At 37.4% G+C, this 12,667-nt stretch overlaps 1 protein-coding gene across 4 annotated transcripts in view; it reads left to right on the forward strand.

Annotated features, from left to right (window-relative positions):
* R3HCC1L (R3H domain and coiled-coil containing 1 like) overlaps positions 1 to 12,667 on the forward strand; it is a 94,903-nt gene that overhangs the window by 57,171 nt on the left and 25,065 nt on the right. For all 4 annotated transcript variants that reach the window (XM_043597196.1, XM_043597195.1, XM_043597197.1 and 1 more), the window contains exon 2: positions 4,239 to 6,061. In XM_043597196.1, the coding sequence (XP_043453131.1) occupies positions 4,253 to 6,061 (1,809 nt within the window). In that variant the 5' untranslated portion in view covers positions 4,239 to 4,252. The remainder of the gene's footprint in view (positions 1 to 4,238; positions 6,062 to 12,667) is intronic.

The raw sequence follows: 12,667 nt of genomic DNA on the forward strand, positions 1-12,667 counted from the left end.
CTGTATCAAAATTATCAAAGAAAATATGCCAATTTATAGGAAATATACTCTGAAGTATTTAGGGATAAAGGGCCATGATGTCTGTAATTTGCCCTCAAAAGGTTTAGAACAAGTATTTGTGTGTGTAAAGAGTGGAAACGTGTACGATTGCAAATGATAAAGCAAATGGAGTAAAAATAACATAAATCTGGGTAAAGGATTGCAGGGTGCTGTTTGTAGTATTTTTGCTTTTGTAACTTATCTGTAAATTTGAAATTATTTCCAAGTAAAAAGACCAGATATATGCTGTTGTTATGATGCATTCTAATGAACAAAGTGGTAGTGCTTAATTTGTTCTTGAAGAATGAACAGTTAACATGCCCATTAGGCAGTTTCTCTCAAATATCCTCTGTCTCTAGTGAGCCATTGGTAAGTACTGGATCAAATCAGTTCATGGTTGAATTATCCAGTGAGTGCCTTAAGTGCCAGTATTCTCTATTGTTGATTGAAGAAGGATCCATATGTTTTATATACCGAATGTGGGCCAACAGCATTACAATTCTGTTATAAAAATTGTAAAAGCCTGATTTGTTCTATGCTAGTTTACCTATCATGAAGATGGGACAGAGAGGTACTTAGAGGAAGTTACTGATTATTTTCTCTCAAGAAATATTTGAAACTTAAAAGCAGTTGGACAGGTTCTCACAAATGATCCTAGTCTTCAGAAGTATAGGATAGAAAAAAATGATTTGGCCTAAAATATTTGAAAGGTGTATATTAGCAGTTAACTGCCCACCATCACAAAGGAATCTTAAGTTTTTATCTCCTTCAGAAAATAGAATTCTCTGCAATGTAATTGCATGCTGATGGCCATTCCAGAATAAATTGCAAAGTACACCCCAAATAACCTGCCTGTTAAGAAGAAAACTGGACTAATAAAAAGCATTTAGAATATTGTAAACAAGTTAAAACCATATTAAAGAGCGAAAGAAAACATCAAGTGCTATTAGTAAATATCTGGGTGGGAATTTTTTAAGACAGATTTAAAAACTTGTGTATGCCAGGCATCCCTTCTCCCCTTGTTAAAGGCCTTTCATGCCTACAGTTGCAAAAAAAGTTCACAAAAAACATAACAGGGCTTTAAACTGATTTGATATTATCTTAAAGGTCCACAAGATGGGGATGCTCCTCTTTTTTTCTATGTCTGTGAGAAATTATGAAAGAATTGTTCTAGCCAGTGGTGTATTGGAGAATCTCCTACTGGTCTGAGAGCTGATTGTTAAAGTTTTAGGAATTTTGCAAACTGGTAACACAGCCATCATTAAGAATTAAATTACATAGCTTATTATTAAATAAATGGCATTAAAAAAGGTAATCAATATTTAAAATTCACTTCCTAATTATTTTACTATGATTTATGTTCTTGAAGTTATTTATGAATATCGAACCTTTAGGTTGAGCTACTGTATCATGGCGTGTTACTGCGTGTCTTTCCCCAATTCCATTTTCAGTGAAGTTACATCGATAGCTTGGAATTAGCTACGGTAGGAATATTTACATCACAGAGTTAAGCAAATGCCATAAATCGGGGCTTGATTTATTGTTTATTGCTCGTCTATATGTAAAGTGATGGAGAAAATGCTAATAATGCAAACTTAAAGTGTCAGGTCTTTATCTATTACATTGTACATAGCTCAAAAATTGAGAATATATTTTGCATTTCAGAAATGATTATTCACTTCAGCAAAGAAGTTACTCACATTGTTGACATCATTGATGCGAGTGAAAATATCAACCAGTCCTCTGAATTACAGTGGAAAGCTGGTTGCTAAACATTTACCAGCGCGTTGCTGGTCATGGCCTAATTGAGTTTGGTGTTCTGGTAAGAAGTGGGTGGTATAAATTTCTTACACTGTTTTCAGCTTTAGGAAATCGTATCATGACATGTGGGCATTAACTTAAAAAAGGAAAATTATGTTTTAAAAGTCATTAGCAGTAGCACAAAATAATTTTAAATTTGAAGCCTTTGATACATATCTATTGTGGAAGAGAAAAATAGAATCATAGAATTTCAAGTCTGAAGAATACTTAAATCCTGACTTACCTACAGATAGAAATTCTTTCTCTAGTGTATCAGTCAGTCATCCAGACTGTAGAGACAGAGCTCATTACCTGATTAATAGTGTTGGAAAGTTCTATATATGGAGCTAAACTTTGTTTTTCTTTAATTTCTACCAATTGGTTCTGGTACTGACTTCTGGAGAAGCATAGAATCATAGAAGAGAACATTTATCTCTTCTGTAGAGCAACTAGCTCTTCAGGTTTAAAGGTAGTTTGGATGTTTCCAGTTAGACCTCTTTAGGCAAGAAGTAACCTTTAATTCCTTTAACCATATTTTGTGTGGTATATTTTCTGAGCTGTACAATCTAAGATTGTGTTGCTTTTGTAAACATCCACATCACTACCTTTTGAGGTTTATTGACTTTACAGATGAAATTTAATTCTTTTTTTGTGCAATTACACACAAATCAGTTCTGTGGTGTTTGATTTTTTTAATCAAAGCAGATCTTTGTATTTATTCGTATTACTTCAGCACAGCATTCCAGATTGGAGAAATGATACTAAATTGTAATTTTATCATTTTGGGCATTTATTAACCATACTGATTTTGTATCAGTTGCAGATTTGATAAGCACTCATTGTTTATTGTTTATATTCAAATTATTGTTTAAAATGTTGAATTTCAAAGGCCTGTGGGGACACATATTATCTTTAAATAATCCTCTCTAAATTCATTTCTGCCTATTACTACTTTTTGCTGCAAGTCCACCTTCTAGTTCTATTAAGTAGCCCACATTTTCCATCTTATAATGCAAGAGTTCATCATGACATATATTGTCAGATGCTTTGTTAACTGAGATCAAGATACACTGTCTATGGGCTCCCAGTGAAATACACGTTAGTACTTCTGTCTTTGTAAAGTAGGCATTTTTGTAAAATCCTGGCATGTCTAAATGTTAAAGTCCTATTCGTCCACAATTGGAAAGCTAGAAAGAAAATCTACCATGAGTTGTAGGTTAGATGATAATTAAGACCTCAAAAGAGAAAAGGAATGAGAGGATTTATGGGAACATTTGATGCTCAGGGCCACGGTAAATACCTGGGCTGCAAAGAAAACAGCCTGTGCCATGAGAGCAGAGCTTCTTCACTGAGAAGGTATTCTGGAGCAGGTGAGAATTGAGGGATCTGGAAATAGTTTCCCTAGTATTATCTATTTTCTTTGTAATGTGTGTGGTAGAATCTTAACAGTGAATGCTTCTGAGTGTATATGCGTGTTTCTTTGTGATGTACCTCCTTATTCTTTTTGCTATGGATACAGTAATACTTCATGGTATAATTTTGAAGATTAAAAACTCAATATGAAGTCATCTAGCTCATTTTCTTGTATTTTGTTGATGGTAGATAAAGCCTTATTTAACCATTTGTTAAGTTTTTTCCTTTTTTTAATTTCCATTGGCCAATTGTGGTGAGTTTCTTAAGAAGTTACTAAATGTGAGTTGTTGCATCACATTTCTTGGTCTCCAGTCTTCTTCATCCTGTCCAGACCCATTTTATTGCTGCTGGAAGAAAAATTTATGACAAGTCATTTGATTAAATAGTATTGGAATAATGATGTTCTTTTTCCCACTACCTATTCTCCCAAAAATCATAGTTCAAGAGCAACAGGTTCTAGAAGTTAGTCCTGGATTAGTTGTCTCATTTTCTAGCCTCCATTCAAGTTACTTTTAAAAATCATATTTATGTGGATACATTTATGTTAAACAAATGTGTTTTTACAGGTCCTCATTGAATATACTCTTCAGTGTAAAGTCTGGGCCCCAGGAATAGGGAGATAGTAGTGTTTCATGAGTACTTAATAGCTGGCAGTCACTTTTCTGATAATCTTTTAATTTAGCCAAGTCAGGGCTACTTGTTAAAAAAGTAGAGAGGACTTCAGATGTAGAAGTAAAGGGTTTGGGGCATATGAAGAAAGAGAGTTACATGAATAAAATTCATGAGCTCATGAGTTATTTTGGAATTTACTTTCCTTAGTGGCATAACTTACTACATTAATTATTTTATGGCAGGTTTTACTTTGTTATAACTTGAGGGTTTCTATAGGATGGGTTAGTAGGCCCTCTACCTAGTCTTTAAAGAATCTCTTGGTTCAGCATGTTGTACTTCATTTTTGGTAATTGATTTATTCTGTCTTCTTGCAGATTGAGGTGGTGCCATGCAGCAAGCAGCAGAGAGATGCAGAGTTCGAGCCAGAAGGCCTGACATGGCACTTTATATACCGAAAGCTCGAAGGGGTATAGTGCTGCTTAAGTCAGGTGATGAAGAAAAAAGCTGTGGTCCACCTAACTCTGTGGTGAAAGAAGAACAAAAAGAAGATGGTCTCTTCCAAAAGGAGATCTTTAGAGGCAAATCTGAGACTCAGACACTAAGCATTAATCCTGATGATAAGGAACACAACCATAAGGAAGGAAAGAAGTTTTCAACAAAATTAAGAAAAGACACATGCCTTCAAGAAAGAAAGAAAGACAGGGTTTGTGTTAGGAGGGGAACCACAGAATCTAAAGAAGCATTATCCCAAGGACATCAGCAAAGTGTCCCAAATCCTGGGATGCTACCTAGTGCACCTTTACAAAGACACGTTAAACCAAAGAAGGTGGAGTGTTTGGAGGTCGAAACCACAAATGTGATAGGACCTGGGAAGTTGCTTCTATCTCAGTCTTGTTCAGAAGTGGGTGAGGCCCAGGTTCTAAACAAACCATTCCAAAATACGGAATTCTGTGATTTCAGTAGGCACAAAGTAAGTGGCAAAACGTTCAAAGGCAGAGATTTGGAAAACAGAATTGAAACTGATGTCAAGGTGGTGGAGATACTATCCCAGTTTCCTGGAGTTTTTAATTCTGTATTGAAACCTGAGAGTAAGACTGTGCCAGTAAAACTAAGTTCTGATTCTGAAACTGTACCAGAAAGTATGCAGACATCGTGTGGAATGTTGACTCTCGGCAATGGAGGCATCACTGCCATTTCTGTTCCTGGAAGTGCAGATGGTGTCACTGACCAAACTTGTGTAGACTTTGAAGCTGAGAATGTTGGTGATACAGCCAACAGTACAGATATCATCTTGGCTCAGAGAGGTATAGATTCCATTCCTGAGACTCTGGGTCACCTCTCTCATAAAATGACCATAGTCAGCAAATTAGAGAGTATAAATGGCATTTTTGATCCAACACTGATTAGAGAGTATGAGAAGAATGACAGTACTGCTGATGACTTGTGTATAAGGTATGAACCTTCTGATACAGCTCTCCTTGCTCATGGAACAGATCTAGATAATGGGCTGAAGAGTGTAGGTGACATTACCCATAAGGCATGTAAGATGGACATTACAGATGTCCTGTCTGATCAGATAACTGTGGGCAGCCCTTGTGTAGCTGCAGTTAGAACAGCTGGTGAGGCCTGTAGCAACACAAATAGTTTCTCAAAATATTTAGAAATGAGTGCAGATACAGCCCCTCTTCATGTAGCTGGGAGTGGGAATGACATAGAAAATTTCAGCAGCCTGACTGCTTGCTCAGATATTTATGCTGAGAGTATTTCATCTAGTTTCACAGAGTCAACAGGAAAGTTGATAGAGAGCTTGTCAGATTGTGCTTCCTCCTTACCTATAAAGAAGATTGCTGGTAGTAATTGTAGCACTTTTTTGGACTGTGAACTCAGTATGTTAAATGGGACAAAAGGACTTTCAGACAGTGCCTTGGGCATTGATCTAGATTGTACGGGTGATATAACAGAGGCATTGCATGAACTAAAAACTGCCGAAGAGTTCGAAACAAAAGAGGAAGATAACTCAGAGAATATAGAATTTGGTGTATCCTTTCCTGATACGGAATCTGTATCTATGGAAACATCTATGGAACCGAAAGCAACGGAAACATCTCATGTGGAGGGAAGTACTGCTACTGAGGACAGCTGGGAGTCTCTGTTTAATGATGATGGTGACTGCTTGGATCCACGTCTTCTACAAGAGGTCTGTTCAGTGGAAGTTACTCGACGCTTACATAATTTATAGATTCATAGAGCCTGGTGTTTGGGGGGGTAATTTTGATGGACATTTGTGCACATTCATACATTCACTCATGTTACATTTAATGTAAGGGTTCCTGCAGTAAACAAATAGGACTGTAGATTGAGAAAAGAATGTCTGATAGATCTTTACAAAGTAAAACATACCAAATTGAGTATCTATTATAACCAAGTTGTGAGAGATCTTACTGAATAGATTAAAGATGAATTTAACGGATTCTGACTGTCTGTTGAGGAAATAAAGAGGGAAACTTCTTCAAAAGGGATTTTCTGCATTGACAAGATGTATTTTACCCAGGCCTATCTGAGGGGAGGAGAGTAATTTATTATTCACATTTATCGTATTTTTCTAGGAAATGTTGGGATGTTGTCAGACACTGGAGGGAAGGAAGTAGAGAAGGGAAGGGTAACATAAGGAAAGGTATGATCGTTTCTTAAGTAGTTTATGCTGAGTTACAGAATAAATGATTGTTGAGTACATGTAAAGTATGAGTAAATAATGACATGCTGACTAGTCAAGAGTTCATAAATACAAAATGTTGGGTTAGAAGTCATTTTAGAAATTATTTAGTTTCATCTTTTTATTTTCCTAATTTAGACATTCACTCTATCCAGTATTTAAATTCCTTGCCATAAATAAGAATCATTGGTGTTAAATAGTAAAACCACTTCCCCTTTCATTCCTTATAGGAGTGTCTGGAAGGAGAAAAAATAATTTCCCAATGAAATCACCAATTTTATAAATGAGGAAATTGAAGCTTAGTGGTCAGACCTTTAGGAAAGGCAGAATCAGGGTTTCCATTTAGTTCTCTCTTAATCCAATGTTCATGTTCTTTCTACCAGACCATGTTGTTACCTATAACATAGTTTTGTTTGAGTGATTCCAGAGAACCTTTTAAATATGAAGTGATTGGTTCGTTTATTTCTCAGAATTAAACCCTAAGTACAGAAAAACGGTCACATGCATGTGAAGACACATGTGAGAATGAAGAGGGTGTAGCCCATTGGACAGAGCTGACTTTCCAATACCAGGCAGTTCCTCTTCATTCTTAGGTGTTTGCATGTGCACATGTACCACAGGTAGCACTTCTTATGGTCAAGTCAGGAAGCACTATGTCCTAAATATTCCTTAGAAAGAAATACAGAACAGAAAATAACTACAAATGGCATCCATGAACCCCTTGAAATTGCATACAAAATTTTATATGTATGTGCAGTTTTTCATCAGATTCTCAAAGGCAGGGCTTCCCAAAGTACGAGTATCACCTGGAACTTGTTAGAAATGCAAACTCTTAATTTAGCCCAGTAGTGTGTATATTTGTGTTTTTCAGGTGACTCTGATGCATACAAAGTGAGAACCATTGCTGAAAAGGTAGTAACATACACTTGAATGTTTATCAGAATGTGAGTGTGATAACTAGAGATGGCTGTCCACACATAACTAGAAGAAAAACAGAAGTTTTAGACACAAATTAGGTTAATAAATACTAGTAATGTGGGAAGTGAGGTGGAATATAGAGAAGTTATTAAGGATCCAAGCATTGGGGGCTCCTGTGGGGCTCAGTTGGTTAAGCATCTGACTCTTGATTTCAGCTCAAGTCATGATCTCACAGTTTGTGTGTTTGAGCCCCGCATCGGGCTCCTCACTGACAGTGTGGAGCCTCCTTGGGATTCTCTGTCTCTCTCTCTCTCTCTCCCTCTCTGCCCCTCCACTTCTCGTGCTCTCTCTCTCTCTTTCTCAAAATAAATAAATAAAAATAAAAACAAAAAGGATTCAAGCATTGGAAGGTCTCCATGTTCAAAGAGATTATCTGAGGGAGCAGAGAGCACACATGTGCACAGGAGAGACGGAATAGCGTCCTACAAAAGAAAGGTATGGCAAGAGCCCTTTACACATAATGAGGCTTAGTAAATAAATATTTATTGAATGGATGTATATGATAGGGCAGAGTTGGAGCTCTGTGCTTTTTTAGGGTGGACACCAGGGGCTTTCAAAACTTGATTGCTGCTGGAACTTGGATTCTGTATGGTAGCTTAGGGATACAGCTTTTATAACGGGGCAAGAGGGTTCAGGTGTGCAAGTCTGTTTTTCAGATCTTAACACTGTTTGGAATAGGTGCAGAAGAAAGTAGGCAACCACTCAGTGTTTTGAGGAGCATCGTAATATAGCCAAAGACGATACTTGTATGACCTAAAGCTTGGAATGGCTAGAGAAAGGAGTATGTAGTGTTTTAAGCTGGACAGCCAGTGCCTGGGTGTTGTGTTTGGATATCACACACTGGGTTGGTGCTTGGTAGGGAGTGAGGTCTGCATTGAGGGATAAGGATTGAAGAGAGCAAGAAGGAAGGAGGTAGATTGAGAATGCTGGTAGCAGATCCAACTCCAAACTATGATCTCCTGTGCTTTGAGTTTTAGGAGATGTAATAATAATGTTATTAAAAGATGTCACAAATTCAATAATGTTAATAGCCTTTTAGTGACTATTACTCTTAATTTATTATTTATATTGCTCTAAACATACTTTATTAAAGGTCAAATCAGAGTGTCTGTCTCTTGAAAACTTTCCAACCAATAATTTTTGGCTCTTTTCCCAGTGGGCCTGTTTCTTTGTTGACAGTGGCTACACATGGAGGTGTGTCTAATACTTCTAATAGTCAGGGAGGTATGCTGTAGAGCAGGGTGTGACAGCCATTGGCATGTGAAGCAGTTTCCTGTGACATTTGAACTTCTAAAACTGCCTGAGTGGGTAGAAAGCATGGATGGGTCATTACTGAACTCCTGGAACTACAATTCTTGATGAGTCTCTAAAGATCATGGTTTGGAATGCTCAGAAATTTACATTGGTTATTGATTAAAAAAAAAAATGTTGGCATGACTTCTTTTAACCCTTTGAGATCTTGGTATAAGAACACAAGAATTACTGTTGTCTGGATAAAACTTTCATAGCTCCTGCTGCCTCCCGTACTGATCTGCAGATCTGTTGTTTGGTAGGAGGGTTAACCCAGCAACATAATATAGATATTGATAGAGTGTGGCATCTGGTCCCTTCACTGGCCATTTCTGGCCTTAATTTGACACTGGTCATTTCTGGCCTTGGTTTAGGTAGGAGTCTCCTTTTGTTACAGAAGGCTACTAACAATATATAACCATGGAAAAAAGAAGAGTAAAGGGACACCACCCATTCCCAGACTATCTTCTTTTGTGTGTAGACTCACGTTTATACACTCCTTCTCCCTATAGACTTTTGCAAAGATGCGGTCTGTGTTTAAGTAGGGAACCTAAAAGCAAAAGGAAAAATTCATAATCCAACCACTAAAAGCAAATTATATGAAGTACAAAGGGAGAAAAGTCCTTCATATTCCACCCCCTAGGGACTTCATTAATAGTTGGTAGTTCATCACTTTGCAGTTAAATGCAAAGTTTAAGTACCTAGAGTTTGATAAACTATAGGTTGTAAATAGCTAGATATAGTTATCACTACCATTTTAAAGGCACTGGGTTACATGCCAGCTTTTTTCTCAGCTTTATCTGGAGTTTCTTATATTTGGAGAGACAGCATGTAACCATGTGATTATCACATAATAATCTAAAGAATAATTAATATAAAACACCCATATAAGAGATGTCCTAAATTGATTGTCTGATGGGTGATCTAGACAGTGGCTTCAACAAAGGATTAGACCCTTGAGGGCTAACCTGGTTGACACTGGTTCATGTTGCTGAAGCCATAGAATTAAACAAGATTTGAAGCCCCACTTCAGAGATTGTTCTTATGTTCCTAATTTATATTTTTCTATTTTTTTAATATTGATAGACTCTCTTTTTTTGAGCAGTTTTAGGTTTTCAGAAAAAAATGGAGTGAAAAAAGTACAAGGTTCCCATATGCTTTATACTTCCTCACTATTTTAGTTTTTATTTTCACAGTATCTTTTATTATTAGTTGCAAATCATTTTGACAGACTTATGTTTAATATTTTTATTAAAACGTCTGAATTAGCGGCACTTGGGTGGCTCAGTTGGTTAAGCATCCGACTCTTGAATCCAGCTCAGGTCATGATCTCATGGTCTGTGAGATCGAGCCCTGCATCAAGCTCTGTGCTAACAGTGCAGAGCCTCCTTGGGATTCTCTCTCTGCCTCTCCCTGGCTTGTGCTCATACTCTCTTTCTCTCTCAAAGTAAATAAATGAACATTAAAAAAAATAAAACGTCTTAATTAACATGTTCTTGACTGCCTAAGTGAGGATTCCAGATGCTGTATTTTCGAATGCAGTCACTTGGGACATCCAGTGACTAATCTGGTTGAATTATATATTCCGTTTATTGTTCAGTCCGCTAGTGGATGATGACTAGATCTCTGGTTCATACAGAAAGAGAGGACATTAAGACGATACCATTGCTAACAGTTTGTTTATTTCTAAACCAAACAACTCCTAAAATGAAAAATCTCCCTTCTGAGCTCCATTGGGTTTGTTGCATAGTATTTTTTCCCTCTGAATCTGCATTCGCATCAACAGCATTTTAATTCCCGATGCTTTTTCAAAACTAATGAGAGGTAAACAGTTCTAGGCCTCTGTTGTCAGTACAAGGAGGGATTCTTGTCGGAAGCTTCAGAGATTCCTGGTGTGCCCTACTCTGTCCTTGGCAGTGTTTTCATGTTAGTGAGCTCCATGAGATGCCATATGTGGGGTATAGTTGGGGCAGATGGGGTAGGAATAGTGATATGACTCCTCCTAATGTTTGTTCCATTTAGTTCATTCCCTGTTGAGCGACGATAGCAGGGAGGGGAAATGGTAGGGTTGGCAAAGAGAACTAGAGTGAAAAGAAACACTTAATAACTGTATCCCAAAATTGAAAATTTATTTGTGTTAAAAGTTTGGTTAAGGATAGAAATATACTTTTAGGAGAATTAAACTCATCTATGCTTTGATTTAATATAATCATTTGTATCAAAAATTGCTTGTAAGGCATGCTAGATACTCTGTTGCTGGGCTTTGGGAAGGAGTGCTAGAGGAAAAAGGGGACCCATCTATAGGCCTGGCTGCTGAAGTGAGTAGCCAGCAGTCAAAATATATTTAAATTCAGACTGTTTTGTTATAAAGTTGGGGTTGGGGTGTAGGGAGGTATAAATTTGCAATAATGCCTAGATTTGGGACAGAGGGAATTTAAGTGCTAGTCAGCAACCTGTGCAGAAGATCTTTTGTATGAATTGACCAAAAACTGAGATTGTTGAGGAAAAGCCAAGAGGATGCCCAGGCATACTGGATACTAGGCTTAATGCACAAACACTGTGCTTCTGATCCTTCAGATGATGGGTCGTACTATTATATTGCCTGCCCAGAACAAGACTGACTCATTTCTTAAAGCAGTGGTTCTGAGTCTGAAGTTTGAAGGTCAGAAGTACATATGTATTACCTGGTAGGGACAGATAAGCCAGGACTAATACTCTCTAAAGTAATAAGCAAAGAAAACATTTTATTTGGGAGAATTGGTATGGGTATGATGTAGGATCTTAGGTAGCTAAAGGGAACATAAGGAAAAGTAGATCAGGGACTAGAGAAATCAAACAAGTGGAATGGCAATAAATGCTAACTTTATCTATTTTACAATTTTTCCTGGGTCTTGTGGACAGCCATTGTCACTGAGGTTAGCTGTCACCGGTAGTTTGGGAAGGTTCAAACCTCTAGCAGTTTCCTATTCCTGGGTAGTCTGGTCTTAGATCATTCTAGTTCATCAGTGACATCTCTCAATCTAGTCATTTCAGTGATGCTGGGAAAAGGAGAAGATGCAGATGTCTCCCTGCCTTCTCAGTGTTTCTCTTGACTATAAATTTAATGTTTTCAGGGGACTGTATAGCGTCTTCTCAAGAGCTCCAACATCAGTCTGCCATGTTAACCTCTGTACTATCAGAACAGGAACCAGGCCCATATTGGTTCAGGATGTTCACTTGGTCTCTGCCTATATATTCCTATGTCCTACATCACCATCTGTGGGAGGGAACTAGAGTTCTCAGATTTACCCTCTGGCCCTGAGGTCAGTAAATGATCATCTGAACCAATTGCTGGGGCACTATACATGTCTCATTACGGTAGCTTTTTTCTTATTTCCTTTTGCCCTTTTCCTTTTCTGCTTCCTTGTTCACTTCCTCCCTTTCTTCTCTTTAATTATGCCTTAATCCAAAGCTATGGACATGGCTTTCTCCCACCGATGATAATCAGAGGTATTGAGATATTACTTAACACCTATTCTAGAGAAGTCTTTAGATGGCACCTTAGATGGGGAGGACATTTGAGCCATTCTTGTTAGAAATTTAATGAAGCCAAAGTTTGCCTTTATGGCTTTGGTTTCCTGGTAAGTCAGTAGGGGCACAGCCTAGATACATTAGAAGTCTTATTTGCGGGTACGGAATTTCATCGGAGACATCATCTATTCTTATACTTACTGTGTAAAATGTTAGAGTTTAAAAGTCTAAATTTATCCTTCTATTGAAAAGAACTCAAGCCCAAAATAGTATAAAAGGGCTAGAAGCTGTAATTTATACAGCATAGCATGT

This window comes from Prionailurus bengalensis, chromosome D2 (genome assembly GCF_016509475.1).
Source record: "Prionailurus bengalensis isolate Pbe53 chromosome D2, Fcat_Pben_1.1_paternal_pri, whole genome shotgun sequence".
Taxonomy (NCBI): domain Eukaryota; kingdom Metazoa; phylum Chordata; class Mammalia; order Carnivora; family Felidae; genus Prionailurus; species Prionailurus bengalensis.